The sequence below is a fragment of the Falco cherrug genome, chromosome 1 (genome assembly GCF_023634085.1).
Source record: "Falco cherrug isolate bFalChe1 chromosome 1, bFalChe1.pri, whole genome shotgun sequence".
Taxonomy (NCBI): domain Eukaryota; kingdom Metazoa; phylum Chordata; class Aves; order Falconiformes; family Falconidae; genus Falco; species Falco cherrug.
This window is the reverse complement of record NC_073697.1, coordinates 123410506-123431535: the sequence shown is the minus strand read 5'-3', so window position 1 is coordinate 123431535 and position 21030 is coordinate 123410506. Positions and strand designations below refer to the sequence as shown.

General features: G+C 42.9%; 2 protein-coding genes and 2 non-coding genes across 10 annotated transcripts in view; 2 read left to right on the top strand and 2 right to left on the bottom strand.

The window, feature by feature from the left end:
- TEX2 (testis expressed 2) overlaps nucleotides 1-12589 on the top strand; it is a 54805-nt gene extending 42216 nt beyond the window's left edge. For all 5 annotated transcript variants that reach the window (XM_055726739.1, XM_055726748.1, XM_055726722.1 and 2 more), the window contains 5 exons: nucleotides 2684-2816; nucleotides 7248-7370; nucleotides 9135-9344; nucleotides 9579-9699; nucleotides 10559-12589. In XM_055726739.1, coding sequence (XP_055582714.1) covers nucleotides 2684-2816; nucleotides 7248-7370; nucleotides 9135-9344; nucleotides 9579-9699; nucleotides 10559-10681 — 710 coding nt within the window. In that variant the 3' untranslated portion in view covers nucleotides 10682-12589. The remainder of the gene's footprint in view (nucleotides 1-2683; nucleotides 2817-7247; nucleotides 7371-9134; nucleotides 9345-9578; nucleotides 9700-10558) is intronic.
- An 853-nt stretch (nucleotides 12590-13442) lies between these two features.
- Nucleotides 13443-13577, bottom strand: LOC114016395 (small nucleolar RNA SNORA76). Its single transcript, XR_003560826.1, has one exon. It is a non-coding gene; the product is annotated as a small nucleolar RNA SNORA76 (small nucleolar RNA).
- A 181-nt stretch (nucleotides 13578-13758) lies between these two features.
- Nucleotides 13759-13821, bottom strand: LOC129735298 (small nucleolar RNA SNORD104). The gene has a single exon (XR_008730723.1). It is a non-coding gene; the product is annotated as a small nucleolar RNA SNORD104 (small nucleolar RNA).
- Nucleotides 13822-15796: 1975 nt separating this feature from the next.
- The window catches only part of ERN1 (endoplasmic reticulum to nucleus signaling 1), a 41221-nt gene continuing 35987 nt past the window's right edge, over nucleotides 15797-21030 (top strand). For all 3 annotated transcript variants that reach the window (XR_008735125.1, XM_055726770.1, XM_055726761.1), the window contains exon 1: nucleotides 15797-15970. Coding sequence is in view for 2 of the 3 variants with exons in the window: in XM_055726770.1 (XP_055582745.1) it covers nucleotides 15899-15970 (72 nt within the window). In the remaining variant the exon portion in view is untranslated. The remainder of the gene's footprint in view (nucleotides 15971-21030) is intronic.

The following is a 21030-nucleotide window of genomic DNA, read 5'->3' as shown; positions in this document are numbered from 1 at the left end:
AGCTTCTTGAAAGTATGTTTTCCACTGAGCTTGATAAAAAAAGCATATTTGAAAAGAGCAAATTGTTTTGTTGTCATGAGGAACAAAAACTGTCTTTTAAGAGAAATCAAAATTGAGTAGATGGAATAAGCTCATGTGCCATCAGTATTCAGGGAACTAAAAAGTATTGCTGCTGCTTGTCATGTGCTTCCTGGGTGGGACAGCAGGTTCTCCACAGTGCTTACGACATCCTCCGGTGTTTCCAGTAGCAAAGTGGCTTCACCACTGGCAGAAATTTTATTTTGAATTATTGAAAACAAAGTGAAAACTCTAAAAATTATTACACGTATGATGCTTGCCAGGTGGTTTCATGGTTTGATTTTAGACGAACTTGCACTTTGAGGTTCCTGTCGGAGTGTTTCCCTTTGCCTAGATTTACACTTTTTAAATAATGTTCTCTGTTCTCATAACTTTAGTTGTAACCAAAGACTGTCATTCTAAGTCATGAGATGGTATTTAGAAGACTGCTGCACACTTGGCTTCAATTAATGACTGACAACTGCAGGGAGAACAATTAACTCCTTCAGTTTCTTGTTCGGTTAAACTGATAAGCAAACATTTGGGGTAGAATTTGTAATCCGTGCCTCATATTGTCGAATGACATGTGAACTCTTAGTATCTGAGTTTTTAAGAGCTTGCAGTGAATTATTACTGAAATAACTTGTTTTGCTGTTATACCTAAAAGACCATAAATAAGGGAATGATAATTGGAAATGCATGTTTTCATAAGGATAAATGTATTTGTTAGTAAGTTGACCTATGAATAAACAACACATGGGGCGGGGAGTGGGGAATCCTAAAATTTCAGGTCATTATCCAGAGCAAACACTTATAAGAAATCTATTTTTTTAAGTGTTTGAGACAGTCAGTCATTTGAGGTAGCTTTTTGTGAGGCTTTAAAATGCAGTTACTAATTGTGACAGGCTTTGTTTTGTCCATGCTTTTTTACCAGTGCTCGATTACAAGAAAATATTTTTTGATTATGTGGCTCCTCTAAGTAACTAAATTTGTTAGCAGACAATGTTAGGAAAAAAATATCTTGTTTCTGTTAATACAGTCCTATTTGGGTGACAGCATATGCTGTACTATTTACTGTACTTCTGTTGAGGCCAGGGAACCAGATAGCTCTGAATCGAGTGTACCATCTGCCCAATTCTTCAACCCCCCCCACCCCCCAGCCTTTTTTTTTTTTTTTTTTTTTTACTCGCTGGAAAATGTGTATGAACGTTTTGTGGCCAGAAGGGATTTTCCCTCTCAGTACTGGCATCCTTTGCTTAATTTGATCTTCTGTTAAAACAACATTGATGTTTCAAGCATGCTGACTCACTGGTTATTGCAAATGTCTGTTTAGCTGTGTTCTTGTTTCCGATGATCTTACTGCTGCTTGGTTACTCTAAAGAGGAAAAAACTATATAAGCTTGTGTTTGAGTTCTTGTGTTTTATTTAGAACAGCAGTGGAAAAGCTGTATGCTAGAAAAGAGTAATTTGGGTTAGTAAAGCAGCAGCTGGCCTTCGGTGCTGTTTCCACCATGTAATCTCGTGGTGTACCAGTGACCTGGTCTTTGGGAGCTGTATTTCTGTTAATATAAATGGGTGGGATGGGGACAGTGCCGTTCTGATACATTTTTGCAGAAAAGAAAACAGTCGTTCCTTAACTAAAAAAGCGTGTCTTTTCTAGATCAATCAAACCCAAAGAGTAGTTACGATTAATTGCTTCTGACTGAGTAAATAAAAGTAGAATGCATTAGTGGTTGATGTGCCAGTTACTGGTAGGGCATCATGTGTGCAGCTGCAGTGTCTGGAATAGGAAGACGCGTAATCTGTTTAGCAGCATCTGATTTCTGATCTCTGGATCACAAATACCCTACAGGTTTCTTTAATCGGTGGGACCGCAGGGTGTCATTTAAGAGGCAGGACCTAATCTTGCAGTTATTCCCAAGACAAATCTTTTGGTGATTGCGATAAGCAAATAGTCTGTCCAGAGAATAGGATTTAATTTAATACTACGCATCTAGAATTGTTCTAAGTAACGACCCTGACCTGTGAGTCTTAAGGAGAATGCCTATAGCTGAGTTACTGAGCGAACCTTTTCATACTTCTTCCATACACCGTTGTCGAAAGCAAAAGAGACCGCAGGCTTTGATGCGAGACAGGCAATATTGCTTTGGGATTTCAAGTTTTGCTTCGTTTGGACGGCGTAAGTAACATAGAGGAGTGTCCTCTTACCGTTTGGCTTGGAGCAGTACTGTAAATAGTTTTGAAGTGAATCCCTGATTGTGTTCCATTTTCTTTATCTTGATTCAGGTCTCTTAAGTAGTTTAGGTCTGTGTAAATATTTTTCTTTTTTTTTTTTTTTTTTTTTGATTGTTACCTGTACTTACCGATGTGTTTTTCAGCATGGCTTTGATTTATATCTGCACATTCAACTTTGTTCCACAAGCTTAATGTGAACAGAAAACTGGCTTTGATAAGCTGTTGATTATTTGTGAATTAATGACATAAATCAGTTGACAAAAAAGAGTTTTTCTCTTTGGAAAAAAGTGTGATGTATAGACTTTTTTAAAATGAGTTTTGGTTTGACATTAAAATAAAGTGATTGTGACTGTTCTTAAAGTGACATCTTTGTTGTTGTTCTTAATTTTAGGACTTTGGATTGATTTGGAAATGTCCTACAATGGATCTTTTCTAATGACCCTAGAGACCAAAATGAACTTGACCAAACTTGGTAAAGAGCCGCTTGGTGAAGCTCTTAAAGTTGGAGAGATTGGCAAAGAAGGGTAAGGTATTACCATGGTGGAACGAAGCGAGAGCTTTCATAGTGAAAAAGTGGGATTTTCCTTGTGCGCGTGCAGCTTTGGCTCTGCAATCGATTGGAAGGAGTTGAGGGGGTTGCACACATGTGAGTGTAGAACTTGGCCTTTCTGTGCCACTTTAGTGGGTGATTCCACCATTGATAATTGTCGTAATATAAGGTTTTTGTAGTACAATCATTTTTTTAAATATGTATTTTATTAGGATTTTAAGATGTTGTGTGACTAAAATTTAGTTTTGTCTTATGCTTGACTTAGTCTTAGCCAGTAGGACTGGAATACCAGAGATACACACCTGCAGGTACGGCGGTAGACACATGTAACATGCTACTACAGCGTGGCACAGCTACAGTTGTAAACAACTGTAAACTGTAAACAACTGTGGAAGGTAATAAGCTGTAATTGTTATGCAAAGACTTTTTAAATAGTTTTTTGGCATCGTGGGAAAAGTCACACCCCTGCTTTAGTCTCCAGTCCCACTTCTGTTTACCAGCTATGTCTAAGTAAAATGCTTTGTAGAGGAACTAATTAGAAAACACACATATTGTAACTTAGCTAACTTCTATTTGTGCTTTCCCTCTTATTTTTATAATGTTTGAATTTCATCAGTCTGTCCATTTGTATTAACCTGGTGACACCTGTCAAATATCCATCCCGTCAGCTGTGGAGTGTTGAGTCTGTTTGTGCTCTTTTTTCTTTATACTTAAGAAACCTGCAGTCCCTGAACAGTAGGTGGTCTCTGATGTAGTGTACAACCACTGCCAACAAATCAAGAAAATATTCTCTAATTCTGGCCATTTTTTAGATATGAATAAAATGTTGCGGTCTTTGAGAGTTAAGAGATGCTTTGTATACTCGTGTCGTAGCTCTGACCACTTATTTTGAGGTATGGTGAAGTAATACTTACAGCAACGGTATTTTATAGTGCAGTCATGACAAGAAAATAAATGTGAAAGAACTAATGGCTGAATGATCTCATACACTGGTAGGAATGCAGAGGATTTAAAATCAACCTGCTCGAAAACAAATATCACTGCTTGAAATGTTTCTGAATTTGTGTCGGTATAATTAGTGGGTGTGATTTTTGAAAATTCCATTTCATCTTTTCCATCCAAAAAATGGGGCACAGAGAATGAAATGTCTATATAAGTTGAATTCTTGCTTTTCTTCCCCATCCCTTCAGGATTTTATTTGTGTCTTTTTTTAGATCTGTCCAGTGAAAGAACAACCTCAGAAATAATTAGTGAACCCATTGATTTCATATTTAAAAATCAGCTTGATGCTAGCTGAGCAATAGGCCCCCAGCAACACAAATGTAAATGTCTGTAGCTAAGCAACCAATTACTTGAAGGTATATCCATGAACCGTATTGCTCCCTGCACATGGCTGGGATGTTGCGGATGCTCGGGGCAGGTACCATGCCAGCTTTACATAAAGAGCAGTCTAATGCATTCCGGTTTTGCATGTGGTTTTTTGGTTGCTTGGTGGTTGTGGGTTTTTTTTCCCTTAAATAAAATGAATATTATAAACAAACAAACAAAGACTCTGAGGAGTATAGAGCAGTTTGATCCTTATCTATGCTTTCCATTGTGTTAGTTAATTTTACTGACTTTTTTAATTATCAGCTGACAATTGCTATGACAAATCAAACTATTCTGCACGTGCTTGCATCCACAGTCGCGATGTCTGTAATTGATGCATGTTGGTTGCTTACGCTCATTTCTGTCCCTCAAGAGCCTGGAACAAACCGCCTCTTGAGATGCAGTAACCACGAACTCGTGTGAGAAAGGCATCTTCTCATCCAGAAAGGGGGGGGAACAGCACTGGGTTTTAACTGGACTTGGATACTGTCATTGTAAAGAGAGACAAATGGTTCAGTGTTGCAGTCGATCCCATCGTTGCTGTTGTGTTACTGTTTGAAATAAAAGTGAAGTGAGCTGGTGTAGTTTGATAATGCTGTCTGGCATGCAGTCTCAGGAAAATGCAGCTCTCAAAAAGGTTGTAAAACCATTTAATTGCCTATTTTATAAAATTAATACAGTAGGAGGTTCTACTGTACTGGAGATTAGGCAAGTGCAGGCAGGCTAACCCAAAGTTACTGCAGTTTCTTACCCCATCTTTTTTTTTTTTTGCAATGTTGTACCATGTAAAAACAAACTGACAAATGGCAATTCATAAAATATTGTGCAATCTGCTCAGGAACAATACTGTAGCTGCAAATTGTTTTTCTGCCAATGTTTGTGTCGTATAAATGGTCCATTGTGTGCGGAGATCCCCTGAAATCTCACTCAGGCTTATTTATTGTTTGCTTTGTTTAATGCGAGGAAATCTTGAGGTTTTAGCCAGTCAGTGCGTGCTCGTGGAGGCACTTCAGAGAGCCCTGTTACCTGACAAATGAAACACCTCCTTGCAAGAAGGTGCCACCTTTGAGAGCCTTGAAAATGCACTGGGCATGCTTTGAATGGGGTGGTGTCACATGCACAGGAAAGGGAACTGAGGGTACCCCCAGGTAGATAATGCACAGTTTGAATCTGACCTAAAAACATGAATTTCTCTATGAGAAGCTGCTCCAGCATTGCTGTTCGGGTCAGTGACGTGACCCATCCACACACCTCCCGAAGTCCTCGGGGAGGTGGTTCATTTTGGTGTGGTGCTCCACTCTTCTGCAGGTACAAAATGCATCTGCGGGTGAGAAGAGATTTACCGTTTGGATCCCATAGCCTGGGCAGCAAATCCTTTGGTGTAGAGAGGTGATGGGGTTGCTGCTTCAGTCCTTAAACAGGCAGTTAGGAAGGAGTGTTGTGCATTGTGAGATGTACTTGAACTGTCCTTTTACATTAGGACTTTGTGCAGCAGCTAACGGTTTGTTCCACGTAAGGAATAGTGCAGTAGTCTCAGTCCGTGCGCTGTGTGAAGTTAAATGCTACAAATAAATTTCCAGGAACACATGTGCGCGCGCGCACACACACACACAAAAAAAAAAAAAAAAAAAAGAAAATGCAGCTATAAACTGTATTCTGAACAGGCTGTAGAATATTACAGTCCTGGGTATAGTCCCTAGGGCTAAACCCGTGTCCTTTTCAAGCTTGTCATGTGTAACTCTTTCAAGCTCTTGCATTCGGTAGAGATCTGTTAATACTGAAGTTTTTTCACTGCATCCTTCCCTAATTTTAATCTGTTTGAAAGATTTGAAACCTTTTCTGTGATTGTGTACATAAATTCTTCCATAGTCGAAGTCTAGGAATTAGTTGCTACTGTGTGATATTTTGTACCCTAAGAGCAGCACTTGTTTGATTTTATTACTTTATTTTTTTTCCCCTTTTCCCTGTGACATTCTTTGCTTTATTCCATCTTGGACCATCCTCAGAAAAAAACCCACAAAATCTTAAATCCTGTAAACAGCATTCATTGTGTCAGAGGAGTTTAAAAATTCACAACCCCACAGGTCTATTTCCCCACAAATACAGCAGTATTTCCAGCAAAGCTACTGAAGGGAGATTATAGCCTAAATTTTTATGGGACAAAAGTATCTCTGCAACACATCTGAGAGATACTGCTTCCCAGGGTTATATTAGACTACTTCTGTTTGTAAAATTACCTTTTTTTCTGCATGTAATTGATAAGTGATGACACACACTGTAGCTACAGTAAGGTGAACTGCTAGTTTGAGACAATTTTGCTCTGGCAGTGCGAGCGTTGTGCATTTCCTTTTGGAAGCAGATGACAAAGATCGATCCCCTTGTGCTTTGCATGTGTTACCATTGCTGGAGATACGTCTATGTTGTAGAAATTGTGTGTGTTGAGTAGACAAAATGGAATTTATTGATTTGGGTTAAAAGTGCCGTGAAGATAAGGTGTATATATATGCTAGTACCTCATTTAACATCTCAGAGGGATTCAGGGATTCAATTCGTAGACGATGTCATTTTAAGTTGGAGTCCTGTGTTTGCTTTTAGTACAAGACAGAATCACATGTTCTCACCTTTCAATGTAAAAGCATGTCTTTGTCAGAGTTTTAAAAACAAACAAAAAAACCCTGTCCAGCCTACATACTGCTCAACTTCCATGGAAAGCCACAAGCAGCAACAAAGATGCTTTCAAATGTATTTTGAATGATCTCCACGTTTTATTTGAATATGTAGAATAGCCATTCCCCTGCCATCCTTTTTATGCAGGATTACATTCCAACAAAGAAAACAAATGTTCTGTTTTGAAGCTCGTTCTGACAGACTGGTTTCAGAGTGATTTTGGTTTTGCTGTTTTAGATAAGTTTATAAAAAAAGAGGAGGGGACATTTCAAAGTCCCCAGTAGAAATACATGTAATGTCAGCCAAAGCTGTATGTGATGAATAGCTACTTAAGAATGTTACATTTGACCTGGAAATCGCATTGTTTCAGTTTCAGACCAAGGGCATATTGCCTTGCAGACAGCGATGAGGAATCCTCCAGCGCAGGGTCTTCAGAAGAGGATGATGCTCCTGAACTGGCAGGAGAGAAGCAGGTGACTCCAGGAGCAGAAGGGTGAGCTGTTTGTATTTTTCTCCCAGCCACATTCCTAGACTTAGTATAACTGATACCTTGTTCCCATCCTACAATGCTCATTGCCAGGCAGGATGTCAGAGTGCGAGTATATCCAAGCAATTAAGCATTTCTAGAGCAAAGAACAGCAATCAAACCTTGTACTACAAATTGAAAGGAAGCTGCTGTGCTGAGTGTTTCACCATGCTGGGAGCGTTGTTCGCCATACAGTGCTCCTGCACAGTGACCTGTACAGAGCTCTCTTTGACACCTAGCTTCTTCACTCTTAAATTACAGAGAGCAACAAGTCTTTGGGCCAGAGAACCTACAGGGACCTTCCCCAGTGGGTCATGCCTGGTAGCAGAGCCAAGAACAGGATTTTGTGTGTCAACTTGAAACAATCTGTTTGCATGCAGCATTATACCCGTGCTGATCCTGCTGGTCCCTGATTTCCAGTGTATTCTTTTCTTTAAGAAAACAACTGTTATGTAAGCCTGGCTGTCTTGCTCTGGGGTTTGGGTTGTTTTGTCTTTTATTCTTTTTTTTTTTTTTTTTCCCTCCTTGAAGGGCTTTGAGTGTCTGGGCTATGCAATACTGCCCTCTGATGCTGTGCAGGAGTTTCAAAGAAAATTTTCCGACATGAGTTTTGCCACATCATTCCCTGTTTTGGTTTTGCCACATCATTCCCTGTTTTGGCTGCTGCTTTGATTTTTGCTTCCTGCATCTGATTGAAATTATGCCATGCAATGAGAAAGCTGGAGTCAGCCTGGAATGTCTCAGACAATCACAATGTTTCCTATGTCTGAACGCATCTCAGTGATTTTACAGTGAATATACCAAAAGGCTCCATGACATACTCAAAATGTTCCTTAGAGTTTTCAAAAGGGTTTAGGAGTAAATAGCTGTAAAGAATTGTTGGAATTATTTTATGAGATGCATTTGATATCTTCTAAAAATACAGAGATCATATCAAGAACTCTTTTATCAAGAGAACAAAGAAGGAGAACAAAGAATTTTTAAGGAATTATTAATTGGGAAAATGTAATTTCCTTAGCAAGGCGCTCTCTGCTACAAAACATTAAGAGCCACAATTAGGTATAATATGGTGTGTGGAAAATACCAAATATGCTGTTAGAGTGTGTATTTCCAACATGGGATAGGGGTGAGAAAAGACATATTCAGTCCTTAAAGCATCTGTTTTGGAAGCTAGGATGCTATCTGACACAATCGCCAGGAAAAGCAGCTTCTTTTTTGGATTATCTTCCTGCCCACTGCCAAAATTTTCTTCCCCTTCATTTTCAGTGTCTTTATACTTGTTGTAAATGCAATAATACCTTAAAATAAAAATCTCTTTGTTCAGCATACACTGTTAACTAGATTACACATGATGGCTGGGCTTTCTATGCTGATCATGTGTGCGTATGTCTTGGTGCATCAGTGTCTTGACAGTTTTGTTGGAATGGTAATAGACAAGTTGTCACTTCTCATGCCAGCTTGCTGGCATAAATGATGTAAGTGTGTTTGCAGTTTTGAAAAGTGCTGTTTCCAGTGCCATGTGGGAAGGAGTGTTCAAACTGGACAGAATATCTGCCAGACACTCACAGCTGACAGAATACGGCTACTGTGTGCAGGTCCTGGTGTAGGTGCTGCTTAGAATTTTTAGATCAGATACTCTAATGACTTTATAGGAAATTCATGGGTGTCTTAACAAACAATAGGGTTAAGAAAATTACCTTGATGTGCTCTTTTTCTGCTCTCTATCTAAAGGTATGTAGGAGGACATCGGACAAGTAAGATCATGAGAATTGTGGATAAAATCACAAAGTCAAAATACTTTCAAAAAGCAACAGAGACTGAGTTTATTAAGAAGAAAATTGAAGAGGTCTCCAATACTCCATTGCTGCTAACAGTTGAAGTACAAGAGTGCAGAGGAACACTAGTAATTAACATTCCACCTCCACCTACTGACAGAATATGGTAAGAGGAACTTAGTGCAGAACTGGGCAATGTTTCAGGTGTGTGCTACCCAAGGGATTGCAACTGAGAAAAAAAGGTAAAGTGTAGCTGAAATGGGTTCTGCAAGAGGTGCAGTACAGACTAGTTGTAAATGAGGTAGGAACTGCTATTAAGAGAAAATTGACAGTTAAGCCACGTAAGTATATGCTTTGTAGGAGTGTTTATAATAAAACCTGTTCTGTGTACTCTCCTAAGGTATGGCTTTCGAAGACCTCCCTACCTGGAGTTAAAAGCTCGGCCAAAACTTGGTGAGAGAGAAGTGACTCTGGTTCACGTAACTGACTGGATAGAGAGGAAACTAGAACAGGAGTTTCAGGTGTGTTTCATTTACATTTTCATGTCACTAATGATAGTTTTTGTCTATTAGCGGGGTGTTTCTTTTAAATTTTTGCATGTCCCTTATGTCATTCAAAACTAGTTGGTATCCTCCACTGCTCCTGTTCAGTGGAAAGGATGTTAAGAATTCCGCTGAAACTGACTTCTGGGATGGTCTCAAGACCATGTGTAGACATGGATGGAAACCTGTTTTAGCACTTGTCAGAATAATTTTAGAGCCAAAAATGCCCTTTCTTTGAAATAGGTACCATTTGTAGTACTTAAATAAAAACATGATCCTAGGTGTTCTTAGATGATAGAGGGCCAAACTGCTGTCTAAAATTTAGAACAGATGAGGCAGTAAGGCATCCCGTTACTATTTCCTTTAAAACAATTTTAAAAAAAATCACGTTGACTGTAGTGCAAAACAGGAAAAAAACCCTCCAAATTTACAATTACTTATAGGACAGGGAAACTGTTTACTGGCCCAGATTCATTCTGGATCTCAACCTGTACCATCGACCAGAAACCAAAACCGCTTATTTCATTAGAAGCAGTTTGAAAAGTAGGTGGGTAAGAGCTGAGAAAGCAGCATAGTTAAGAAAAGTGGTACATTTCCTGTAGTGCTATTTCAGTTGAACAGAAAGTGCAGAGAGCTTCATTTACAACTGTAACGTTTACAACTAAATGGCTCGAGTTAATGGACAGGGTTACGGCTTCAGTACCGGCATTAACTCAAACAACGCTGAACTCAAGAACCTTTTATTTGCAAACTTGTTGCATTTTTTAACTAAACAAATCGGAAAACTAAGGTTTCAAGTGGCATATGGAAATGTAACTTAATTGCATCTTTTTCACAGAAAATCTTTGTCATGCCAAACATGGATGATGTTTATATTCCTTTAATGCACTCAGCCATGGATCCCCGCTCCTCTACATGCCCTCCTAAAGATCTGAGCACGGAGGCCCCTGATCAGCCATGACATGTGAAGACTTGCAGTTTACAGTATTATAAAAGTTATTCTCATGGTTTTATAAACTGTGCTGTAGTTCTCATCCTTAACTTGTGCCACAATGCAATTCCCCCCCGCCCCAAGGACTGCCTATAACCATACCTTTGTGCTCACTTGCCTGGTTATTGTTCCTGTGTACTTCAGCTACATGAAGTTTCATTCCATTAAGCAGTTGATTTATTTTTGTACTGGCTGCCATCAGGATTTTAACTCAGAGGCTAAGATGACCTGTTCTTTGGGGGAGGGAGGAGGAACCTAACTGTAATAGATCAAGGAGCTTGTTGACACACCTTTTGTTCAGCTTATGTTTTCATGCTAAGTTAATGTGCATTAAAGCATTGAAAGGTTGTTTGGCAGCAAAGGAACTGTGTGCCAAATGGAAAAAATCCTAAATAAGGAATGAATTTATAAAACTGGAAGAGTATTTTTCTTTCTCAGGCAGTTGGAGGTGTAGAATGAACTGTTTTATGTTCTTTCACTTCTGCAGTCAATAGCTTGTGTCAAGCAATCGAAATATGAAATGATTTCAGGATAAAAGAATGTAAATTGGATGTATAGGTAATATTGTGATTCAATGTGGTATAGACATATTACTTTTTTTTCATACAGAACCTTGTGCTTTTTTCTGGGGAAGCAAGTAGCCATAAAACACACACAACTATCAGTGAAGGTGGGATTGTCAGATTTTTTGTAAATGAGTAAAGCCATGAGACCAAACATTAGCAAGCCGCCTTATAGTGAGGTACAATCACCTTGGTTCATGATTAATTCTGAATGTTTATAAAAGACATGAGCACACACAAAATGTCAATACTGCACATTACCAGAAGTACTTAGTTACCCTACTGTGTATAGAGCCTCTTGCTACAACGAAACACCGAGTTTTTCTTCTAGGAGAGTTTGTTGCTGTCTTTTCCATTGCACTGTGTTTACACGCAAAGCATGGGACCAAATTCTCAGGTCACAGCTGTGCTGCTCCGGGCATCAGATGACTTTGATAGTGGAAACAGCCGTGACCAACAGATTTTGGTGCCCATGCACTGGTTTTTTGGACTTAGTGGAATAGGAATCCAAGCACTGCAGTTATCCAAGCCGATTGTGATTAAAGACTTTCTGCTAATTAATGGCCAAATCCAAGGGGGGAGGGGGAACTGCCTTTTACTTCTATCTGGTATAATGATTTAAGACTAAACGTATGCAGTAAATTCAATATTTGAACACTACATATCCACTATTTAACACATGTAATATTTTTCTGATACTCAGTGTTGCCAACTGTTCATGGATGTCAGAAAATGTTTTAGTTTACAAAGGTGAGTTTTGGCTCTCCTTTTATAACATGATTTGCTTTTTTTTAGAAGTAATTTTTAAGAACTCTTTTGTACATTGTGTTGTCACATTTGATGCAAGTCAAAATTTCCATGTGTAACTTGATGATTTACCATCTCTAAATGAAGCTACTATATTGAAGGTTTTTTAAACAGCACCTTGCCTGAAACATAAAAAGAAAACTAGCATTTAATATATTTAAAATTAATTCTATATTTGAACACCTATTTTGGTTACCTTTAATTGAAATCTTAGTAGGTTATATTTGTTACCTGAACTCCTCCTTGACCATTCCAGGCTGTGTATATTCTGGGGTTTGCCGATTACATAGGCATTATTTGCCTTTCATGAAGTCTGCATGTCTTGTACGCAGGTCTTTTATAGGATTTAATTTCTATGTGCAATAACTAAAAGTCAAAGGACTAGATGCACTAATGTGTAAACAGATTTAGACTTATTACACAAGATTGTCATATTGCACTTCAAACTGTGGGTAACTACAATCTGCTTGCTTTGTTTTGTTAAATAAATTTATCCCATGTCAAATGATTACTCAGTTAAATTTTATTTCTGCAGAGTGCTTAGCCACTATTTTCTGCAAGTTGTTTCGGTAACTTTATTAGAAAGGCAGCTTGCCAAGATGACATAGCATGCCATTTGTTTTTCAGATTTTTTTTTATATGCCTGGAGTTGTACTTGGCAGTTATGGCATGTGGCGATTTTAGGGTTCACCAGTACAGAGACTCTTCTAACTCTGAAAGGGCAATTTTACTGTAGGGAAACCAAAGTTCACTGCAGCAGTCAATATTAATGTGAGGAACATGCTTTAAAAACAATGTTATTTTTCCCATTTTACCACTGTGAAAACCTTTGAATTACTACCAGGGCTCACACTGCAGTAAGGGCACACACTATGTTCTATAGGTTTAATGGCAAAAGCCTCTCAGCTTAAGCGTCTTCCTTTATGGTTTTGCTAGACTTGGGTACTAGTCTTGTACATCCAGGTCTGTCCTGGGCCTGTGTAGAGGTGCAGCTTCTCTAAAGAAAACCCTGTGTGCCTCTGCCTGCAGGACAGCACCAGTGCAGCTGCTGAGGGCAGGGGCGCAGGCCCTGCCAGCCACCCTGCTGCAGCCCTTATCGGGCTCGGATCCCCGCTTTGGTTTCAAGCGGCTTCGCTGCGCAAAGGCCCCCCCAGCACTGGGTGCTCTCTGCTGGCTCACCCTCACCCGCTTGCATCCCTCCTGCAACACCCGGCGGAGCCGTGGCACTTCAGCCACCAGCGTCCCCTTTGCAAACCAACCCTCGACCACCCCCGGCGGCATCAGGCTTTGAAGCTCCACGGCGCAGGAGCTGCCTTGGGGCCCCGCCTCAGGCCGCCATTTCGTGCGGGCAGGCCCAGGCCGTCTGTCACTTGCTTTTAAAAGCGCCACCCGGGTCGGGCCGAGCAGCCCCAGTTATGAACAAGCGCTTCGCTCTGGCACTGCAGCTTGGCCGGCGGCGCCGCGGGGAGGGCACCCCGCCGGGTCAAAGGCAGTGCGGGGAACGGGCGCGGACGCGCGCAACAACCAGCCGGACACATTCACAGGGTGCACACAGCTTTATTCACCGAGACCGCTCGCCGCCGCTCGCCGCGCGGGCCCTGCAAGACACGGAGGGAAAACGGGAGGTTACAGACGTAGTGTATCGCGGCCGCCCCGCCGGGTGTCGGCAGCCTGGGCGCTCAGTAGTAGGTTTGCTTCATGCATGTCAGCAGTCTAACACGTGTCACGAGACATCACCGCGGCCCGGCCTGCCTGCCCGCCCGCCCGCCCGTCACGCCACCAACGCTCACCTCCGCCCGCCGCGCCGTCGGAAAGGCCGAGCCCCCGCCCCGCTCTGCTTTATATCGCCGGTGGCGCCCCGCCCCTCGTTTCGCCCAATAGGATACAAGCCCCGGGGCACGTGCTGGTCCGGGTGCGCGCGCGCGGGGTGGTTGGTGCGCGCGCAGCGCGGCTGAGGCGGGAGCGCGGCTGAGGCGGGAGCGCCGCGCTGGCGCCGGGCCGAAGGAGGTAAGGCCCAGGCCGAGCCTGCCCTCCCCCGGCGCCTGCAGTGGTTCTAGTCGCCTTCCCAGAAGCAGTTGTACTCTTCTGTAGTTGTTTGTTCTAGCACTTTGCTGCTGTTAAGAAACGGTGCTTAACGTTAAAAACATAGGGGCTCACCTCTCTCGGACGTTGAGGTAGTTCCTCAGCTCCTGAGGAGAGGTGCCAGGGCAGCGGGGGCCTTCCCACTGCCTCAGCACCTGCATTCGGCAGTTTTCCTGCCTCCTGCGAGGCCACTGGGAAGCATTTCTGTTAAACGGCTATGATTTGGTAGGGGCATACGCAGTGTGTGTGCAACTGGGAAACTCCATAACATAGCATGGCATGAAATTCACCTTAAAGCTAATAAAATGGTGTGTGAGGAGGTAGCGGTCCCTAGCAGCTCACCTGCCAGCGTCCAAACTCAATGGCGGGACAGTGCTGCGTGCTTAACCCAGCTGCCTTCCCAGGGGAGGCCCATGCTCTTGCACAACACTGTGGCTGCTTTTTACAACCACCCGTCTTAACCGTCGTCCTGTAGGGTTTCGAGGGCTTTCTGCATGCGTGGCAGAGGTCTGGACGTGTTCCTCGTGTGTGCTGCTGCCACAGCACTCACAAAGCAGCACGTTAGGTGGTCTGCTGGTTCTCAAACAGGGGATGCTTAGAATCCAAGACCACCTTAAAGCAAGCCGTCTGTTAGTACCAGGGAACTGAATCACAGTGGTGGTTCTAGCTCCAGCATGGTTTTATCTATGCAGATTGGCAGGTTAGCTCATAACTGTGTCTCCTGCCCATGTAATCAAAGGCACGCTTATTCAAAGGGGAGCTGCCAGGGCTGATTTGTTACGTGCATATTGCACACTTAGTACTCTGTGTGCTCTGCGGCTCCCTTAATGGTATCGGTATTAAAAAGCAAACAATATGTAGCAAGGACAAAGTGGCTTTGTGTTCTATAAATAGGTATCTGAAAGCCAGGCCTTTGCCAAGCAGTGTAAATTTACTTTCTTCTTTTTAAAGCTTCTTCCATTTGATTCCATATTTTTTGTGTTTATTTTTACCTGTTCAGAGGAGCTTGGACCTGGGTTTTGGTTCAGTGGCACCTTCTTTGTTTTCACGTTTATTTAAGGCCTTGCAAGGCACACCAGGGTCAACAGTAACTTTGTCAAAACAGGAGCTACGCCAAATAAATTTGGCCTGATCTGCTTCGAAAGCAAAAAATCAATAGGGAAATTGTAGCGGGCAGGGTACTGCTGGAGGAGGGAGCCTGTTGCTTCAGCCTGAATTTACCCGTAAGGGTTTTTTTTTACGAATAAGCAGCAGCAGCAGCTGGCTAGCGTTGCTCCCCGCCGTTTAAAACACTGCCCTTGCCCGAGCCCCCCGGGCAGGCCGCTTTCGTCGGGGCTCAGCGCAAACGGGGAGGCTGCGGCAGCGGCGCGAAGCCCCGGGGCAGCGCTGCCCCCGGTCCCGCACGGCCCCCGGTCCCGCACGGCCCCCGGTCCCGCACGGCCCCCGGTCCCGCACGGCCCCCGGTCCCGCACGGCCCCCGGTCCCGCACGGCCCCCGGTGCCGCACGGCCCCCGGTGCCGCACGGCCCCCGGTCCCGCACGGCCCCCGGCCCTGCCCGCGGCGGGGGGCGGCCCCGCAGTACCTGCGCGCGGCCGGCCCGGCCCTCTGTGACGTCGGTGGCCCGGGCCGGGCGGCCCCGCCCCGCGCCGCGCGGGGAGCGCCGGACACGCCGCGGGCGGCAGCAGCGGGCGGGGGGAGCCGGCCGGGCGCCCCCGGGTCCCCGCGGGGGGCAGCTATGGAGCCGCTGCGCCGCCGCCTCAGCCTGGGCGCGCTGCTGCTGCTGTCGCTGCTGTCGCCGAGGCCCGGGGTAAGCGAGGCGCGGGCCGAGCCTGCCCGCTTGGCCTGGGGCGGGGGCTCGTCCCGCGGGGGACCGGTGGGCAGGGCGGGGGCCGGTGGCAGAGTCCCCCGGCCGCAGCGGGGCGGGGTGGGCGCGGCTCGGCGTGCTGCGGGGGCGGCAGAGCCGGAGGGGTCCGGGGGAGGCCTTGCCCCGCGCAGGCCAGGCCCCCCGGCGGCGGAGAGCGGCGCCGGGGCTCCTGCGGGGGCAGCGCCAGGAGCGGGCAGTGTGGCGGAGCCCCTTGCCCCCTGCGCTGCCGTTGATGCCCTGCGTGGGGCGGGGGGCTGCGGCGGCCGAACCCTGCCCAGAGGCCGTGGACCTGTCTCTGCGCCGCACCTAACGCCCTACCTGAACGTAGAGTGCATTTATTAATGCTTGAAACATAAAAATACCATGAATTTCCCGTAAAGTGGTGGGTGGAAGCAGCACAGGGAAACTTGGAAGTTGAAACTATGTAGGTGGATGGAGAAACTAGTGACATGTGCTAGAAAATCTATGCTCTGGCCCCCCACAACTGAGGGGGCTTGTTTTCTTCCTGAAAAAGACCCCAACACTGTATGTGTGTTGACAACCAAATACAAATGACCAGCTACATACCGAGATACTGCAGCATTTGGATCATCCTGTTTCCAGAGCAAAGATAGCAGCGTGCACTGTGTACATATGGTTGGTTGGTATCCAAAAGAGACTACAGTCCTAAATTCAAAGGTGAAAGACAAAGTGCACAAGTCACTGCTCTACAGAACCTCTTCAGAAATAACCAGGTTGGTTGTAAGGTACTGCGTGGAGCAGTAAAAGCACAGGGAACGGTGAAACTGGTGCAAAGCAGATGGCATGCTGAGCAGATTGTTTTCACAGAGGTAATAATTTTAAAGTGTACTTTAAAATGGGTGCCGTGTACTGCATCTGTAGAGATGGAAAACTAAGTCTTCAAAAATTCAGTTCTGAAAGGTGCTGCTCTGTAAATTCTCAGGATCAGGAGGCAATGAAAAGGCCAGCTGGCATTCGCTGTTTCCATTATACTGAAGCGTAGAAGAGGAAAGTTTTAAGTTACGTTCTCGGATGGATTGTTCATTGTTACCTGAAAATGCTGCTGTAATATATGGGGGTATAGTTCAGGTTAAGCAAAGCTGAAGACTTCATTTTTCACCTGGATATAATAGCTCCACTCCCCTTCTTCAAAAGTAAACACTTTTAGTAATGAAGCTGTGTAACATACCTGCTGTTGTTACTTCATTGGAAAACTGGAAAGAATTAAATGCAGGCTGTAAGCATGGTAGTGTGCTCATGTCTTTGTCTTAGTCTGGACTATAAGGTTGGACTGAAATCTCCATGGGGTCCTGACAGCTTTGGGGTTCAGATTTTGTAGGGAAAACTGTTTTGCAACTCATGAAGTTTTAAAAATAGTAGTACTAATAGATTATTACTAAATTTTGTGTAATTTTACTTGCATAGTCACACAAAAACCTAGACTCAGGCCCAGGTAGAATTCGCCCCCTTTTTTCTCTAGATTTCTCTCTCCTGGTCTCCCTGCCCTGCCATCTTACCTCAGATCAGTGTCTGATCTCGCATTCTCCATTTCTGTTTCTTTTCTTGGCGCTTACCCTAGTCTTCTTGCTCTGCCAGCTGTAGTCCTCACCGTGACTTCCAAGTTGAAATCTATTCCGTACTTCACTCCCTTTTCAGAACTAGTTTTAATTTCTGTGAACTCAGTCCCAGTCATCTCACCTGTGATTAACCCATTTAACTGGAAAAGCTTATTTAGTACTATTAATGTCACTTGAGTAATAAATTCCCATGAAAAAGGCTGGCGTACAATTCTTGGTATTGAGGTAACAAGAAAAACATGACATTGCCTGAAGATTTGCAAATTGCGTTTTATATAGATTTCTTTAAGGGTACTGCTCTGCTCTGCCTTTTCTTTCTTTGATAAATGCACTTTGTTACTTTATATCACAACGTTAATACTGTTTTCCTTCAGTTTATAAGTTCATACAAGGGCTTCCTTTCCTGTCTTTGTAAGATGAAATGCTGTCTCTTGTTATTTTAGCTCTTGGAATTGCCCTGGCAATGTATGGGAACACATTATAAAAGGGTGACATTTCAGATACAGCAATGAGAAAAGCAATAAAGCTGTAAATAAACAGTTACTGTAAATATTATACAGTAATGATTTACAGTGCTCACTAGTTTTAAAAAGAAACCTCATTTTTTGTGAGCCGTGGACGTTCCAAACTGTGCTTGTTTCTCTTTTAACATGGAGTCAGTTTACTCAAAAATAACCTTTTGGGGATTAAACTGGCATTTAGGACATGGGTCTGCTCTCTCCTGCAGCCTATGGGATGGGTTTCAGTGCTCTGGTACATGGTGTGTGTGAGCTGCACCTGGCATGGGAAAACCCCGGCCTTAGCCAGATGTCTTGTTATCTCAGCTGGAGGTGTTTGGCCACTTAACTGATTCGCATGAAAACCTCTGTGAGACAGCAGAAGGTTTTAAAGAGGGCATCTTCAATCATGATGTTAACTAACATTTATGTGTTTTGAGTTGCAGATCTCCTTGTTCACTCAAAACCCCAATATATTAGGGTTTGGGGACTGCAGACTTGTCTTGCACAACTAAAATTAATGGACAGCTTTGTCCTGGAGTGTAAATTCATGTGTTTATAACTGTGTCTTGCTTATTTTGGTTGCTGGTGTTCCTGTGAATATTGAAATAAGTTTTGGCTTTACAGAGAGAATCAAGTCTGAAAACCTAGCTGGGACGTTGTGATGTGGAGCACCACTCGCAGTCCAGTCAAGTCAGAGGGTGGCTGGAGTGGACCTCCTGTAGTTTTCAGTTTTTCCTCTTGCAGTTCGTACGGGCATATGAATGAAAAGTCGCTGGAACTGAGTTACAGTGTTGATGAGAAGTAGCTAAAGAAGACATGTTGGAATTTAGTTTAAGATTAAAAGATCTGTAGGTTTGATTTCACTTTCTAAAGAAGATAGAACTTAATTTTTTTTTTAGCTCTCTTTCATGTATTAACTTTGTTATCAGCTATACTGAAAAACTTCCTCCTCCCTGTCCAGTAACTTACTGAATTTTACAAAGAGTTTCTTCATGGAATGGTTTTATTATGCATAGTCAGTTTTAGCATCTGGCCTGGCAATGAAGCTAGAGAATAGCTGTCAAAACCATAGACTGTGATGAATATGCCAAGTGCTTGCAGCGTGTGCTGATGTCTAAAAATATTTTGCTTTGCATCTGTATTGGTTTACTGATTGTGGTTTCAGTAGCCTAATTATGGTATAGGCCTTTTCTTATTTTGAGGAAAGTGTCTGGTGCTGTTAATGCCAAAGTTATTTTTAAATACTTTTTTACTAAAATGCAGGTGTACAGCTTGATGTATATTAAACTAATTATCCAGTGAGGAATATAGATTTATTTTTTTCTCTCCAGCTTGAGTGATTATATATCTTGTCAACTTTTTTGTTCAGAAAGCCAGGTGTTACCAAAGAAATTATGAGGATGTAAATTCTAGTTAGCAAACCATCCATCCTTTGTCATCCATCAAACCTTACAAATTAAGTTTGGTGCATATGTATTCCAACTTAAGACTCAGAAAAGAGAAAATTATTGTCAGGTGACACTTGGCACTGTGATTTGTTTACTACCGAGCTTTCAATTATTTCTATGGAATGGGTAACACTGCTCAGAGTCAGCACACACCATCACACATCCAGGTCACTCTGAAATGTTTTCCTGTTACTTATTCATACTCGAAGAACCTCCTGTGGTATCACTGCCACAGCAAAACATATTTCTAGGTTACAGAACGATAACCTCAAGGAACTGAGTGGCCTGGTTTTCTTTTTATCTGCTGCTTCTACTGACTTCAGTGGGATTTGTGCATACTTGGTGACCTGCATTTCAAAAGTACTGGTTTTAAGCAGATAAATTAATGGAAGGGATTATTTCTGTGGAGACTGTTTTCTTCTAACACAACAAAACAAAGTAGGGCATTGCTCTGCTAATCCTTAAAACGATGTGAAATGTTGCTGTGAATGAAGAAGGTACTGTCTTTGACATTGAACTGTACCATAGCCGTATACGAACACACCAGAACTTGTCCTACAGCTTCCCCTGACCTTCGTTTGACTCTGTGGGCCCTTCAGAATTGCTTTGAGTCATTTTATTACTTTGATTTCTAAAACGTTTTAAAGATGTGGTAGATTTGGACTGAGGGAAGATTCTTCTGCAAGCATTAATTAGTATTTATGAAATGTGTTTCTATTTCTGTTTATGAAATGCTGTTTCTATTGGACAGTATATTTCTATTGTAGCTTAAAAATGCTATTTTCTGTTTAAACCCTAATCTTAGGCTGTTAGAGATTATTAGCAGTCGGGCACCCTAAGAATGGTAGATGGGAGTGGCGCCTTCCCCCCCCCACACCACAGGGGAACTTGAACTACTATGAAAAGCTTAAAAGAAGCTATAGTGATTTCTTGATCTTAGTCGTATCTGAGAAGTTTCTAGTCATTCTGCCTGTGGGCAACATTCAGGTGTTCATCTGGTTTTCTACACAAGCTTGTGTGAATACCTGCTTCAGCTATGGTTTTCTTTCCTTATCATTTGGCTTCTAAATGATCTGGAGGGTGCATGTATGGAAAAGCGCTCGTACTCCTGTGACTGCAGGATGTGCAGAGGAACTCTTTGCACGTTAGCACTTTCTGTTTGGTCCCAAGTACTAGCAACCTTCTAAAATGTCAGTCATCTGGAAGACCACCTTGGTTAATGATGTTTTGATGAGAGTTCCAGAACAAACATTTAATTCTGTAATTTCTATAGCCTTGATGCCACAACAGATAGACATTCAAATGCTAAATATGAAAATACTAAATCTACAGATCTGCAAGTAGTGTTCCATGTACTACATGTTACTGATATCTGATGCCTGACCATAATCATGGTGGTTATCTTACAGGCACATTTTTTTGTGAAAATGGTACAAGCTTTTATACTCTTCTCAATAAGAAGACAGGAAGAGAGCTTT